Source organism: Glycine max, chromosome 5, assembly GCF_000004515.6.
Source record: "Glycine max cultivar Williams 82 chromosome 5, Glycine_max_v4.0, whole genome shotgun sequence".
NCBI lineage: Eukaryota > Viridiplantae > Streptophyta > Magnoliopsida > Fabales > Fabaceae > Glycine > Glycine max.
Window position 1 is genome coordinate 38,510,771 of NC_038241.2, and position 16,492 is coordinate 38,527,262.

The 16,492-nt window shown below is 32.6% G+C and overlaps 3 protein-coding genes across 7 annotated transcripts; 1 reads left to right on the forward strand and 2 right to left on the reverse strand.

Annotated features, from left to right (window-relative positions):
- Nucleotides 1–803: 803 nt before the first annotated feature.
- Nucleotides 804–2,513, reverse strand: LOC100500644 (acyl carrier protein 1, chloroplastic). Of its 2 annotated transcripts, XM_014775814.3 has the most exons (5): nucleotides 2,298–2,508; nucleotides 1,981–2,109; nucleotides 1,742–1,837; nucleotides 1,523–1,651; nucleotides 804–1,115 (listed from the first exon to the last, which is right to left on the reverse strand). In XM_014775814.3, exons 1-5 carry the CDS (start codon nucleotides 2,367–2,369, stop codon nucleotides 981–983), a joined length of 561 nt encoding a protein of 186 aa, XP_014631300.1. In that variant the 5' UTR covers nucleotides 2,370–2,508; the 3' UTR covers nucleotides 804–980. The 2 variants fall into 2 exon arrangements, with proteins under 2 accessions (XP_014631300.1, XP_003525430.1); XM_003525382.4 differs by lacking the exon at nucleotides 1,981–2,109 and having other exon boundaries at nucleotides 2,298–2,513.
- A 2,068-nt stretch (nucleotides 2,514–4,581) lies between these two features.
- On the forward strand, nucleotides 4,582–7,909 carry LOC100791467 (mitochondrial phosphate carrier protein 3, mitochondrial). The gene is made up of 4 exons (XM_041015630.1): nucleotides 4,582–5,182; nucleotides 5,888–6,249; nucleotides 6,804–6,847; nucleotides 7,151–7,909. Exons 1-4 carry the CDS (start codon nucleotides 4,889–4,891, stop codon nucleotides 7,594–7,596), a joined length of 1,146 nt encoding a protein of 381 aa, XP_040871564.1. The 5' UTR covers nucleotides 4,582–4,888; the 3' UTR covers nucleotides 7,597–7,909.
- Nucleotides 7,910–9,031: 1,122 nt separating this feature from the next.
- On the reverse strand, nucleotides 9,032–14,356 carry LOC100790939 (poly(A) polymerase I). 4 transcript variants are annotated; one of them, XM_014775815.3, is made up of 14 exons: nucleotides 14,108–14,351; nucleotides 13,926–14,019; nucleotides 13,711–13,827; nucleotides 12,962–13,059; nucleotides 12,595–12,678; nucleotides 12,312–12,448; nucleotides 12,086–12,158; nucleotides 11,949–11,994; nucleotides 11,740–11,849; nucleotides 11,550–11,657; nucleotides 11,412–11,471; nucleotides 10,782–10,843; nucleotides 10,023–10,335; nucleotides 9,032–9,580 (listed from the first exon to the last, which is right to left on the reverse strand). In XM_014775815.3, exons 1-14 carry the CDS (start codon nucleotides 14,183–14,185, stop codon nucleotides 9,344–9,346), a joined length of 1,617 nt encoding a protein of 538 aa, XP_014631301.1. In that variant the 5' UTR covers nucleotides 14,186–14,351; the 3' UTR covers nucleotides 9,032–9,343. The 4 variants fall into 4 exon arrangements, with proteins under 4 accessions (XP_014631301.1, XP_040871565.1, XP_040871566.1 ...); XM_041015631.1 differs by lacking the exon at nucleotides 9,032–9,580 and having other exon boundaries at nucleotides 10,161–10,435; nucleotides 14,108–14,356; XM_041015632.1 differs by lacking the exon at nucleotides 9,032–9,580 and having other exon boundaries at nucleotides 10,161–10,390; nucleotides 14,108–14,355.
- Between the last annotated feature and the right edge of the window lie 2,136 nt (nucleotides 14,357–16,492).

The following is a 16,492-nucleotide window of genomic DNA, read 5'->3' on the forward strand; positions in this document are numbered from 1 at the left end:
ATATTCATCATTATATTTTTCTGAACCATTAATTAGCTTGGCAATTCATCAAAACATCTATTTTGCATGTCCGAAAATCATCTATAATTGAATTTTCGCTAAAATAATTTTCCTTTCAAAATAAATATTTTCTAAACAAAAATCGATATAGCAAATTATTTTAACACATTGAAAATGATTTTAACAGAAATAAAAAGAAAATTATTTTAACTAAATTTCAGTTTGTTTTTCCAAGATTTACGCATCAAGTTTTTTAGATGTGCCCACTCAAAGTTAAAAGCACGTTACAAGTCACAAGCAATTGTGGTTACATTGATAATAATTAAATTATTCTATTTTATTTTAATATAATATATTAGGTAATAGTTTGAAGAAGAAAATAACATAATATTTATAACTTCATAATATTAAAAATTAAATTTCTTTTATAAATGTCATTACTTATTATATGCATTGGTGCAATTAATTCTTTGAAAGATCAAAATCTCACAATTAGTTTAATTGCATTTTTTTCCCTCTAATATCGTAGTTATGTGATTTATAATATTGTTCGTCATAAGAATATAGAAAGGAAGTTAGGACTCCTTGCTGTTTAAGTTAGAGTTTGAAAGAGTACATTCTCATCATCTCTAAAACAGACTGCAAATCCCTCTACGTGAAAGTTTATTAAACAGAAAGAAATTAAACACTTGAATATGGCAATAAGCAGGAAGCACATATGAATAGCAAAAACAGAACATAAGTAACATCGCCTAAGAAAAAAAAATGAGATGCTTATCGTGAGAGAGAGAGAAAAAAAAGCGTTTTGGGTTGACCTCTTGCATCAAATAGAAAATTGAACAAAGTCACCAAAAAAAGCTTGCTAAAGAATACGCGTAAGCACAAAAAAAGGGCCAGTGAATGGGCTGAATAATTAACCTCATTCAGTTACACTTGTGCCCTCACTCAATGGATTTTCCCTAGAATTGTTCACCTCCTAACTAACTAGCTCCACTTTTGTCTTGAATCAGTTTCTCTATTAAATCAGCTGCTTCTTGAACGGTTGAGATGTTTTGAGAGCCATCCTCCTCAACAGTTATGCCAAACTCTTCCTCTAAACCCATCACTATTTCCACCTGCCCCAACATAAACAATAAAATATTAATTTTTACCGTATTATCCAATCATAATATATAATATATGATAATGATAAACTTGTTAACGTTAATAATTATTATCTTAAAGGTCCTGCAAATTATGATTTTTAATTGGTTGATATGGTAAAACTACCTAACAATGTATAGAAATTAAGCTCTAAGATTTAATCATTTCATCACATCATCCTATTCATTCGTGTGATGTGGCAATAAGGTAATAATTCTTATTAGATAGGAGTATTAAACTTTTTCAATTAGAGGGATAGGACATACAACAAGTGATTTGAGTCAACTATGGATCTTAACTTTAGCACAAGGTACAAAGATTTATGAGTATAGCATCTGAATCAAAATTAACAATTTTTTAGGATAATTTTATATTTTACCGTGTCAAGGGAATCAGCACCAAGTGCTGAAAATTTGGTGTCTGGGGTAAGCTCAGATTCAGCAGGCAGAGCAAGTTGTTTCCTCACAATATCGCAGACCTTCTGCACTGTCTCCGGTTGTGCCTTGACCTGCCTCATTCACAAAGTTCAATTCAAAGTTTTTTTAAAAAAAATTCTTGCAAGTTATGAGGGGAAAGGAAAGAAGGTAATCAAACTTACTGCACAAATGCGTAAACGGGAGGATCTCAAAGAGGGAAAGGTTCTCCTATTCCATCCCACAGAAACTGCCCCCAAACTTGAAGTTTTGTAACACCCCTGCATGTTAATTTTAAGCCCCCAACTCATGTGAAGTTTCCACTATATTGATATTGCACTTGTCCAAAAATCATGATACTTTTTTTATGGAGAAATGTTAGTTTATTAGTTTTGTTAAAAATATCAATTCGAAAAATTCGAACCTGATCCCTCCCTTCTTTCGTCACCCTTTTCCAACCATTGGACCGACCCTCCAAATCATGATACATTTCACTACACCTTCTAAATTTTTTCTCACTTGTATTAATATTTGGAAATTTGAATTGATTTCTCTACCATCATTAAAGGAAAATACCAATCAGGAAAACACATAAATAAAAGTAAGTTTAAAAGAGTGTACAAGATAATCTGTTGTAATTTTTCTAGTTAGTACTTGTAACAAATTGAACTTTTGGAACTGGTTCCCACCATTATGACAAAGTACAAAGACAGGGTGCATTAATAGAGGGGGATTTCAAACCTGGGTAGTAGTCCTTGTAGACAACTTGAGAAAGGGTTGGAACCTGAGAGAAGTGGCTGAAACAGAGGCCATTGAGGGTGGACAAAGGCGAATAAGGGATAGGGTTTGGGTTTTTGATGTGGGAAATGTCCAATATTTTTGGACCAAAGTCTAGCTTGTGCTTAGTTGGAAAGTAAATCCATGTCACGAAGAAAGTGTTATTTAATATTTAGCATCATCTCAATTCTTGTGGCCTATAGTGGATGATATCAAAGATGGGAATGGAGGAGTGGTGCACGTTGCTCTCACAATGTAACATTCTATCCAAAAATTACGTGGCAGTTATCAGTTACTGAGGCTGCTGCTGAGCTCATGTTCCAAATTTAGCAACGCATGCGAATACAAGTACCATGCCAGAGTGAGGCCACATGCCATTTAGGAAAGGTAGTTTGTAAATAGTGAGTCTCTATGATGCTCTAAAAATTGTGAAGATTTTGGTATTGTTGTTTTTTTTTTAACCAATAAAATTGTCATGTTATAAGTCTTCTCATTAATTTATATTTAATCAGATTTTTAATTAAAATAGTTGCAATTTTATATATTTTTACAATATTTTAATTAATCAAGAACTAGTATGAAATAAACAAAAACTGACAAATGACATAACAATTTTATCAGTAAAAAAAACAGTACCAAAATCCTTACAATTTTTTAAAACACCATAGAAACTCTCTTACAAATATTGTCAAATTAGTCACATGCAAATTAATTTAACCAAAATAACTTATACTATTTTATAACTTCCTTATAAATCAATTTTACCTTAATAAGCTAAGTTTATTAAAGAAAATATGGTTTATGTAGAAGCTGTTAACCAACTTATTTAGTTCTCCCTTAGAATTCTACATTCTCCCAAAAAATGTTAACTTGAATTTAAAACTAAAAGTAAAAAATTTGGTCAACCTAAGTAAGTAAATTGGAACTAACAACCCAACTTATTTATTCTAACAAATATTTTTTTATATACATAAACTTATATCAAATCACTAACCACATGTTCAAGAAAACAATATATGTCACACCATATTGGTTTTGAAATCCATATTTGACCCTATCAAGAGAGACTCATCTTTCTCTGCACCTGTCTCACTTGTAAAGTTAGATTGCTTCTATTCAAATTTAAAATGTTTTACACATGTATAACCTATTATATATATATATATATATATATATATATTAAAATTATACACTGTTCGTATAATTTGAAATACAATAAGAAAACTCAATTCATAACATAAGTATTGCTTTACAAATTTATATATTATATGTATATACAAGTATTATTCACACAACTTTTTTATAAATCTTTCTCTGAATTAAACGATGATAAATCTCTAATAATAGTGTGTTTGAATACCTCTTCTGACTCCAAAAATTATGGTGATAAATTAAAAATGTTAAAGCAAATATTTATTAATTGGGCCTCAACATAGTTTTGGAATCAATTTTAATAAAATTTAAAACTAATCTAAAGACACACTAAATTAGTCATATTTACAACCAAATATAAAACAAGAATGTTTTTTTAGGCTGGGGTCCTCAATTAAAAGAATTATTTGTAAAAGATTTGATCGTCAATTTGAGTGATCCTCGATCAATCTTCCTAAGTAAAATCTTAAATTTAAATTTTTGAATGAAATTTTTTTTGGAAAAGATCTTGATCCCTGACTCTATTCCTCTCTGCGGTACACTTCAGAGCAAACAATATTTCTACATGTTGCATCTCATCATTAACCACTTCCCTATATCCCTGTTCACACACCCTCAAAAAAAGAAATCCTTGTTCACACTTTCTATTTCTTACTCTCTCTTTTTTTTTTTCTTTTTCTATTTAACATATTAGAGATGTTGCTTAACGCGTAACATATATAAGAGTATGCACTTATTTTTTTATTCCACTCTATTCACACAGAAGAATCTCATTTTCTTTTTTTATGAGAAGAGAACTTATTTCATTTCAGACGTAATTGTAGCAAAAATACAAGAATACAATTAAATATTTGATTGCTAGCAAAAACTCGTAACGCCCTCACTCGATTGTGAGCGACATGATTAGTTCATTTTAACTTAAAGAGTTATTAATATTTCTTTTAATAGTAAACAGCTTTAGTTAGTTGTAATTTTTTATATAAATAATTTATATAAGAATTTATTTATTTCAATACATTTTTAAATTGCTTGATTTTAAAAATCATGCTACAGAAGAATATAAAATAGTAGTAATAGTCAAGAGTGAAGGTCGTGCATGAACCTGAAAAATGAAGGGCGTTACATAGTCAAAGGCTAACGGAAATGCCCTCTTTGTAAGAAGAAGATTGCGAAAATTAAGGGCATGATCACATTCACATACACATTCATGTTTTCTTCTTCATTTTCATCATCTCTTTCTCTCCCTTCCTAACCACAAACCCTCCCATTTTGTCGCCCATCTTTTCTTTCACTCAAATAACAACATTCTATTTTCCACTTCTGTTCACAGTTGGCATAAACACTTAATCACAGACAAACACACAAAAAAAAAAAAAAGACACTCTTGTCGTCAATTCTCATCAATGGCTCCCTCCGACCAATCTCATCATTCTCTTGTCCCTGGATTCCTGTACTCATCAAAAACACTGTCCCATTTGAATAATAACACCAATCATGGGTTGCCACCATCATCCTCCATTGCATCATCATCATTGCCACAAGGTCGGACAAAGAGTCCTATGATCCTTTCACCCAAAGAGGGAATCCGCATGTTTTCTCCTGCTTACTATGCTGCATGCAGTGCCGGTGGCATCTTCAGCTGTGGCCTTACCCACATGGCTGTCACTCCTCTCGATCTTGTCAAGTGCAACATGCAGGTTCTTTGAATAATATATATGTACAATAAGTTGTCCTCAAAACTTAAGTGTAGTAAGAAAAGTTTATACATAATATGAGTATTGCCACCATAAATTTATATAAAAAGTATTGTTCCACAACTTTAAAAAAAAAATGAATCCGTCAGGTAGCCAACTTCATCTGGTGGGATAAGGCTTTGTTGGTATAATGTCACTTATTTGAGTCTTAGGAATTATAATAATAAAAGAAATAGACTAGAAGAGTTTTACCTTCCTTGAAATGAGTTCTTCTAGCTCGATAGTGTCAATAAGGGTTAAGTCTAACTGAAATGATTAGTCTCTCTACAAAGGTTGAATCATGTGGAGAATACAAGTGAAACCAAAACCAAAATGCTCTGATTTCTAAACTGTTCTCTCAACATTATGTTATCCCAATTCTCCACTATTTACACCTTTAAAGATCTGCAATATGTTGCTTGAATTTTATTCAAAAGATTTTGCCCTTTCAAAGTAATGCAAAAGAAAATATAAATTCCAATAATCCAGTGTCATACCTTATCAATTAATACATTATACATGATCAATGTGATTGTGTTGTGCCAACTTTTACTAGTTACGAAGTTCTTAACTGCAATCACAATATTCAATTTGGTTATTAATTTTTTCAAATCATACCATATGCTTAAGCACGAGTTGAATACAAAATAATGTTTAATGCTATTTCAGATTGATCCTGTAAAGTACAAGAACATCACATCAGGATTTGGAGTGTTACTGAAGGAGCAGGGCGCTAAAGGTTTCTTCAAGGGATGGGTTCCTACTCTGCTAGGCTACAGTGCTCAAGGAGCATGCAAGTTTGGGTTTTATGAGTTCTTCAAGAAGTACTACTCAGACCTTGCAGGACCCGAGAATGCAATCAAGTACAAAACGATCATATATCTAGCTGGTTCTGCTTCGGCAGAAGTTATTGCTGATGTTGCCCTTTGCCCCATGGAGGCTGTCAAAGTTCGTGTACAAACTCAGCCTGGCTTTGCTCGAGGTTTGTCAGATGGATTACCCAAGTTTATCAAGGCTGATGGTGTTTCTGGGTATGCTTTTTGGTCTTTAATAATTGTCTCTATTGTTTTGTTTCTGCTGATATGCTGTGAAGCACTAATACTTTTATTTGATTCACATATCCATATCATATGTGAGACATATTTGATTCTGATATTCTTGGATACTTGCAAATTATCTAGGCCTTTTAAAAAGTTATGAAAATCTAATACCGTTACACGTGAGACATAGAAGCATGTATAATATAGAAATATAGAAGCAGTGTCTCTTGTTTAACCAAAAATGAAAATCTTCCTCTTTATAGATAATCTCAAGAGAAGAATGGGATTGATATTATTCATATTTGTAGACAATAAGTAGTAATTTGAATGACAATGGTTTATAATTTTTATTTTGTTTTTAGTATTATCTAAGCTCTTGTCTTGCACATATCATATGTTAAATATTTTTTGAATAACCGAATCGTTATATTGAATACTTATTGTGTCTGATAGATGTATAGAATGTGTCCATCATAGCTGATTTGTATAAGTAGTTTTAGATTTTGGAATCTCCAAATTTGACATGAGTTTGATTTGATATCCAGGTTGTATAAAGGGCTTGTCCCTCTTTGGGGCCGTCAAATTCCATGTAAGTTTGAACAACTCCATATTTATGTCCAATTCTCTGATTGGAGTTAGATATCACATGATCAGTCTATAATCTTAGTGTTAATTTGGTTTTTTCATTGAACTCCTTTGCTTGATTGTTAGAGTAATAAATAACTATTAATTAATATTGATCTTGATCATGCTTGTATTTTTTGTGTCTTGTCTACATACACATTACACTTATGTGGGGTGCAAAATTCCATGTTTGCATTGTGCAATTTTAAGGTGCATTCTGCTTCTGTTATTTTATTTTATTCTCCTTTACACTTTTGTGTGGAGTCAGACACGATGATGAAATTTGCTTCCTTTGAGACTATTGTGGAGAAGATTTACAAATATGCGATCCCAACCCCCAAGGAGCAGTGCAGCAAAACTAAGCAGCTTGGAGTGAGTTTTGCAGCTGGATACATAGCAGGCGTACTGTGTGCAATTGTCTCACACCCTGCTGACAACCTCGTTTCTTTTCTCAACAATGCAAAGGGAGCCACTGTTGGTGATGTGAGTAATAGTCATAGCACACACATAGATAGTAACATAGATAGCACACATTCTGTGTTGTTAATGCTTAATTTTCTTTTTAACTCTTTTTGGATTTTACAGGCTGTGAAGAAGATTGGAGTAGTAGGTCTTTTTACTCGTGGCCTTCCACTTCGTATAGTTATGATTGGAACACTAACAGGAGCCCAATGGGGACTCTATGATTCATTTAAAGTATTTGTAGGGCTGTAAGTAACTCCTATTATCTCATGGTTTCATTACACAGTTGCTCCATGCTGCATGTACTATGTCATATCATGTCTTTGGTTTCTATCAAATTTTTTCTCTTTCATGTTAAATATCATTTTGTTTTTTGATCTTTCAGGCCTACTACTGGAGGAAGTGCTCCTGCTCCTGTTAGGTAGAAACCACACACGCATGCTTGGATATGCAGAACAGAGATTTTTTTTTTTTTACACAAATAATGTTAGCTTGGTAATGACTGTTTTACCAGAGTGCCACCATACTTAGTTATTAATATGGATGTTCAGATTTTGTCCTTCAATGAACTTTCTTCGATTTGTATTTGATTATGTTAGCTCGGTTATCAAAAGGCAAGACACAGTTTTCCTTTTGAGTTTTGATTTTCTTATAGCATGTTTGGATATCCTTTAAAATCATGGTAGCTCTGGTTACCTCAAAACCATGGCATCACCATGATTTCTCCATTCACCGTGATTTCATAATTGATTTTGTCTCACCTCATCATCACCTCAAACATGTTATTAGTCATTTCCCACTATTTTCAAAACAAGCAATACTATATATACAATCTTGTACCCACTGACGGAACAAAATAGTGCTTTGTGGAATGTAACAATTTTTTATCCTAATTTGAATTGTTATCTTAGTCCAATACAAAAGCTCTACTCAAATATCTCAACAAATGAAAGAAACATTTGAGTTTCCATTTTATAAAAGGAAAAAAAAAAACTGGTCTTAATGTATTCTAGAGGCTATGATCCTGTTGGTTTCTATAGGACAATGCTGTTTACACCCCTTCTCATCGCACCTTCCTTTTTATAAGAAAAAAAATTAGAAATACAAAATATTATCCCCAGTTCACCCTCACTCACCTCCCTTCATTAAATTACAAAAACTAATTTCAGTAATGTATTTTTTTACACATTACAAAAATTAGTTTCCGTAATGTAAATTCTTATATTACAAAACCTAACTTTCATAATATAAAACTTACATTTCAGAAACTAATTTTCATGATATTTTTTTAATACATTACAAAAATTAGTTTCCATATGTATTAGAACATAACTATATTATGAAAATGACTTGAAAAAGACTATATTAACAAGACTAGTCTCTGCAAATATCTTACACGTAGTAGTTTAAGAATTATCATCTTAATCCAATATGTACCAAAAAAATCCAATATGTCTAAAACTTCCATAATAAATCACGGCAAAAAGCAGTAAACCCCATTTTTCTTGGTCTTGGCATGCATTGTTTAGCAAAAACGGATGACAGCAATTCTTTTTCATGAAAAGATACGGATGACAATTTAATGAATAGATTGTTTTTCATTTGTGAATAAATTTAACATTTCTGAATTTTTGGCAATTTAATGATTTGGCTCCTAAAACTGCCATGTAAATAATGACACCATGAGAACAATAAGTAAGATTGATTGATAAATTAAAAGAATTATTAAAGTAAAAAATAAAAAACACTGATAACAAAAAGAAAATGGCAAAAATATTTTTTGCGGGTGGAAACAGTTTATCCCTTTTTTATCCGCTGCCTATTTAGCCTGTCACGGGCTGATGACAAAGTTAATGATAATTCCTGCAAGTACCCCTCAAATGTCAAATGCTGGCACCAGACCTTCACCACACATTATTCCAATTTTCAACGACTATTACCCTTGATAGAATGCCTACTCCAGCATCAATTTTCTCACAACTTCTAATAAAACTTCAAACTAGCCTCTTGAAAATCCAGTGCTCTTTTTTAACTGATCTTTGCCTGGGTGTAGTGGATATACGGTATCAAATACAATCCTTGCAAACACGTGCCGTACTTCTAGCAAGTCTCCACGAGCTAAGGACTCATAATCAATTTGTCTACCTTGCTTTGACAAAAAATTCTTACTAGCACTTACTCTCACACAGTCAAAAAAGTTGAGAGCTCTTAGGTACATTGGTATTGGGATGAGCACCTGTCAAATTGTGAATAAACAGTACAGACTAATGATGTTAGTCAGGATCCATTAACCAAAATATCAATAGAGAAAGCCCTAGATTCCTGAACAATAATCAAATATCATACTTCAAATATCTGGTTAATGTGTTTAAATTGACTTGTGTACCATAATCAATCGCCAAACAAGGAATTACAAACAAAATAGTTTAATTTTCCAGGTATATAGTTCAATTTCTCACTAATTAATTTAACAGCTACATTGATGTCAATTATACTACTAGGATTACACTCTCTATCCTTTGTTCATATGCATGTGTGTGTGCTATTTGTGGGAAAACAATGTAAGTTTCTTTTTTATGGGATGGTGAATGATTGGGTTCTATACTGGTCCAGTCCATCGGCTGGGTAGCATTGTCCAGAAGCATGTATAAAATTTATATTAAAAAAAATATGCTTACAAGATCTGAATGAGGAGCTTGAGGATAGTCAGCCATAGCCCCAGATACGAAATGCCTATCTTTCATCTGCAATAATGACCCTTTAACAGACTCTGCAAGATCCAGAATCTCAGCTTCCAAATCCTCTTCATCCAGACCTGAAGGATCTAATAATTCAGGAAATCTGGCATCATGTGTTTTGTTGATCCTCCTAGCTATGCTTATTGCTTCTGACAAATTTCCACCATTATGGAGTGCAAGGCTAAATGCAGCAACCACCGAGGAATCCCTAGGTTTATCGCTCAATGCTTTATGTAATGCAAGGATAACAACCCTGAAAGCATAGATTCCTTATGAGCCTTGCTTTGATGACCGAAGTAGTTATCAGCCTGTAAAAGATTAATATATAGAGGATTCTGCGGCAACCATGGGAACTGGAAATGTTTAACACAGCAATGGCAACAGGATAGTTACATAACTTGAACTGCTTCAAAAAAACAAGAAAACTGAAGCAGATTAAGGGATTGACTTCAGTAAAAGATTCAGGAAATTAACATTCTTTCTGAGACATTTCCCCTGAAATAGGAAGGGAGAAAGGACTTTTAAATTTGATACTCATGTCTTCAAGCCTATGCCATCCTAGGACAAGATCTTAAAAGAAAACTCATTTACAGGTTTTATGCTGTCATTCTCTTGTCTTTCCAGCATTAAAAATTAGGTTTGTTACATATGGTAACAAAGTAAAGCAAGAAACAGCCCTTGCTGTTGCACAGATCTTACCATAAGCTGCTATGACATGGACGATTCGGTGCCAAAAGTTTATCCACATTGGAGAAGAAAGACTGCAGACGAAATTCCAAAAGATCGAATAAAAAATATGCAAATGCAGTGCTAAGATTCTATTCATTCAAATAAAAACTCTAGTAACACATGGAACTATCATGAGATAATCTAATAAGCTATATTCAAATTGAAAAAAGAAAAAAAAGAAATCCCACCCCTTCCATTAGCTTTTCAGAACTTGAAGGTCTTTTGTCTCTTTAATGGGAGGGATGTCTTTAATGGTTCATAACCTAAAAATATTCAAATAAGAATGAGCACATAGTTATGAGAATAACTACTCTAGCCATTCCACATGAGTTTGACACAAATAAACATTTTTCAGGAAGTGGAACCAAGGAACTCAACAATCAGCATGTTGCAGTTCGGGTTTAATAGTTATTTATATTACTTTCCAAACATATACATGTTTTAATGCACAATTTGATAAATATGATAACCAACAAGTTGTGAGTTAGTGTAGGAAAGATGTCTTCTGTATGCTATTCCCACTAGCCTAATGCCAGTAAAACAGAGTATAAATTGCTGCAAGTTTTAAAGTCTAAACTTCATAAAGAAGGATGGGGTTACCAAAAGCAAATTGGTTCTTTTGTCCCGTCTTCGAAATCCACCACGAACAAAATAAGCAGCCTGTAATGTCAAATCTGAATTAAGCTAGCATTCCAGGACTGTGTTTTCAAAAATAAAAAATGGAGAATCATCATGTACCTGAAATGGGAGAAGTATATCTAGAAGTCCAAATCTCCATAGTAGCCTCAGAGAAGCTTCACCAGATCCATAAGCTAGCATATAATTTATTTCCATCAGAAGCCTACTCTGAAACATAAAAAGGGCAACTAAGCCAGGATATACTCATGTGTGTATATAATGAAGCAGAGATGAAGATCACTTTAAATACCCTATCTAGTCTTAACACTGAATATGAAAGATTTTTAACAGATTGAGCTGTTTCCCTTGAAATACTAAACCCCAAGCGAGCAGCAATTCTAATTGCACGTAGAATCCGAGCTGAAAGAAAAAAAAAAAGGAATCATACAGTCATGCATATGAAAAATGGGAGTGCAGTAGTATTCTTTTAACATCATTAATCCCTCAACAAAAACTGACCACAATCCTCACGAAAAGAAGTGGCCGCAGGAACCACCGTTCGCACCTATTCACAGAAAATTAAGTTACATAAATTCAAATTTTGGATTAGAAATAGCAATATAAGAAACAATAGCTTCAAAGAGACACATGCACACTTTAGCTTTTACGATATCTTCCATTCCTCCCATGTAATCATACACAATTCTTGCATATGGATCAAACATCAACCTGGAACAGCAAGGATTTGGTTAACAGCATAAATAGCTGCATTGTATATAAAGTGGAGATGTCATGTCATAGAAAACACATCTACATCCAGATGAAGAGGAAAAAAAAAGGAATAGAATTCTATTTTGAAAGTGACAAGAACTGGTGCAAAACCCATTAATTGTAAAGTCTCGTCTCAAACAATTCCTCCAACGAAGATAGTCCTCTTTATCACAGTCATGAGGTGCCTCAATATCATCATAAATGAAGTGCATACTTGACTTGCATCTAGCAGTATTAAAACTTGAAACCTAATTAAAAGGGAGAATAAAATTATCATGAAAAGTGGAGATAAAAGGAAGACAGCCCTTAATAAGGGGAAATTATAGCAATCACCCCACTGGAGATAGTTCTAATGAAATGTAAAACGTTTCAAGCAAAACAGAAATATACTAACCTCAACAATGGTACCATCCATATGAACATGACATATTGGGAACCTTTTACCAACTATCTCACACAATGAAAATGTTTTCCTCACCTATAAATTGAGTCAAGGTTCACCATGCAAGGTTAAGGTCTGAAGACACCAAACCCAAAATAGAAATTTAAATTTTCAAAATGACTGAAATGAGATTGTATAAATTAGTTTTTATGGATAATCCACATGTTAAGAACACCAAATGCCAATATAAAAACACATGTTTCCCTTTTAACTACTAATAACTTATCTTTCGATCCAAAAATTTGTCCAGTAAACTGCCATATACACACACCAACAATTTGAAAATCAAAATAGAAATAAAATAGGAAATAAAGGTAACCTCTTTAAGATCTGCAGAAGTTATAATATCAAAGTCTTTTGGTGTTTGCTTTAGTATAAGATCCCGAACACAACCTCCTACAAGGTATACATCATGCCCTACAAGAGTCAAATGGGGTCATCAGTCATACACTTTCCTCCCTAACTTTGCAGATACAAACATAGAAACTATGGAATCTTATTCTTAAATGATACACACAAAAACACCAAGAACATACCACAATGTAAAGATTAATATTTCCAGACCCATAATTAGTTACTTAAAAAACAATGGATAGTTGGAAAAGAAAAGAAAAAAAATCAAGCAAACATGGTTGACAAAAAAATGCCCAGTTCTTGTTAAAAAAAGTTGGCTTTTATTTGAAAAATTTAAGCAAAATAGTCTTTGCATAGTCACAATTAAGTGGCTTCTAGTTATATCACATATTACGCACAGTGTCAGGGTAGATGTTCAGGAAGAACAAATTATAGCCTGGTTCTTTTTCTCACTTTGAATCATTCGATATCACGAGTCATGACCGAAAAATTAAGAACTCTTTCAAATACAAGTGAAAGGCAAGATGTTCAGAGAGTAAATAATACATCCAACAAACAGCTCAGCCCAAATTCCAAAATGCAGTGCACCAAACACGCATAAATCAGTTACATTTTCCTCCCTCCTTGAAGAATCAAGTCAAGGAAATGATCTTTCTGATTTCCACACAAAACCCAGGTTGAGGAAAATATAAAAGGAGTGAGATTAGCACGTACCCTTTTTCTTTAGCACGTTCAGAACCTTTTTGGTTGGAATTGCTATCATGGAATTTCGAAGTCCAATCTCTTTGGAATTCAGTTTCTTCCACGCCCGGACCTTGCTATTATTATTTTCTTCACCAATTCAACACACACAAGAAAGAAGATATTCAGAATCACCAATAAAAAAAATCTAATTAACCATTTTCAAAAACAAGAGGAAAAAGAAAAACCTGATATGAGTTCTTCGCTAGTCCCCTTGTCTTGTTCACGATGAGAGCCCCTACGTTCCTCTACCTCAACCCTAGGGAGAGATTTAGGCACAACCTAGTAATATAAAAAATAAAAAAATAAAAAGACAAAATAGAAAGAGGGAAAGAAGCTAATGGTGTGTGAGGTTAGAATTTGAAGATACCTTGCGGAGGCATTGGAAGGGAGCGGGGCGAAGAAGGAGATTGGGTTTGCAAGCAAATTTTAAGGTAGCGATGGCCATGGAATGGAAATTGGGTGAAGTGAAGCAGGTTAAGGTTTGGTCAATTACGGTCCATCGTTGTCGATAGGGCTTAGTTTAGGGGTTTAAGGAAGGATAGGGTGTAACCAACAAACAGGTCGTTACTTTTCAGATTTTTTTTTCATGAACCATAGGCGGCTCCTATCAAAATAACATGCTGGTAAGTGGTAACCAGTAAGTTACTTTGGGTTTGGGGTGGTTTTTAGTCAGTATCTTTAATCTTTAATTTTTTTCAAAAATTACAAACATCTTTCAGTTTTAAAAAATCAGTTTTAGTTTTTTTTATTATTAAGTTCAAATTAAATATACTTTTTGAAAGTTGTATATCATGGTAGAATTACTTTAAGAATATATTGATAACACTAATATTTGATGACGCGATGATGACAAAATAATTTGATAATAATTCGACAAGAGATGATTAGATAGTAATTTGGTAATAACTGACAAGTGATAATTAGATAAACCAATAACAACTAGGATAATTCAAGTATTAATTATATATATATATATAGAGAGAGAGATAGATAGAGGATCATGTAAAAACTTGTAAAAAGTGAGGGACATTACTACTTACACCCCCTCACATTTTTGGAAATGAGTTTTTTTGTTATAAAAATATGATTTGGATACCTTGTAATACAACAAAAATATGTTTCGCTATTTATGATAACAAGATAGACAATAAAACCTTGTTTTCATTGTGTATCTAGTCAACATATATAGCGGAAACTTGTTTTCATTTTGAATCTAGTCAACACACAATGAAAACTTATTTTTGTTAGGTATATGATCGAAATACATTACGAAAATAAGATTTTGTTGTGTTATGGGAGATATAATAATTATGTGATTTACTATTTATTTTATCTCTAAAAGTACTTAATTAAAATAACTTCTTAAACTCCTTTAAGAAATATTTTGATAAATATAAATGGAGGCAAGAATATAGATGAAATCAAACTATGATAATCATAGATACAGAACATGAGGTTTAATAACAAAATACAACAAGGAAATGCAAAATGTCAAAGAGAAAATATATAAGAGAATACAAAACATAAATCATCAACCAATCTCTTCCTTCTTCAATACCACTCTACATGGTCTAAAGATCCAATAAGTCTTAATGCAAGGGTTACTTTTCAAAAATCCAATATGATTTCAAGATTACAAACAATGCTCTCAAACATCGTCTATGAAAAATAATGTAAGTAAGTACAATGAAGAGGAAGGGGTACAAGGTGCTTGCACTGGGGTGGGGGTGTTTAATTGAGAGGAAGGGTAAGGGGTGGAGAATGCATATTGTATTGGACTATTGATACGATACAATGATTAATTATAAGTTATTATAATTAAAATTCAAGTTATAGATAGGTTTAAATTAAAGTTGTAGATGTATTTAAATTCAAGTCATAGATAATTTAGAGTTTGTCATTTCTTTGTTCTCTATATATATCTCTCCTATACACTCATAATAATATTAAATAAAAACTCTACTTATCTTTCTTTAATATGCTTCCAATCTATCCATTGAATTTAGACTCCATCAATTATCAAATGAATCATCTCATTGAAGTCAGAACTTGTTGATTATGTAACGAGAATCACATCATGTCACTCATCCAAAATCAATTATAATGGCTAAGTTCTCTTGCTTTTGTCTTTTTAGGTGGTCAAGTTATTTTGTTTTTGCCTTTTAGGTGGTTAAGTCATTTTTTGCTTCTACATTTTAGGTGGTTAAGTAGTTTTTTGTTTCTGTCTTTTTAGGTGGTTGAGTCGTTTTTTGCTTCTATCTTTTATGCGGTTAAACTATTTTTTGCTTGTCTTTTTTAGGTGGTTAAGTCATTTTGTTTTTGTCTTTTTAGGTTATTAAATCCTTTTATTTCTATCTTTTTAGGTGGTTAAGCGTGTTTTCTTTTGTTAAGAGGTGAAGCTTTGTACTATGATTTCTACTTGATGGTTAAGCTTGTGTTTGTTGGCTTTAATCAACGTTCATACCTTCTCATCGAAACTCTTACATTTCCATGCCACAATTTTTTTATCAACAAGATTGGTGTTGTCTCCGCCACCATCATCTTGTGGGGACATATTGGATTATTGATATGATAGAACAATTAGTTGCAAGTTATTATAATTTAAATTAAAGTTGTAGCTATATTTAAATTTAAGTTGTAGATAATTTATTGTGTTGGGGATCAAATAGTAATAAGCAGGGTGCTAATAGTTGGCCCTTGGTACATCTTTGGATTTACTAGGCCGACTACATGGGTTGGTCGTCGAGTACAC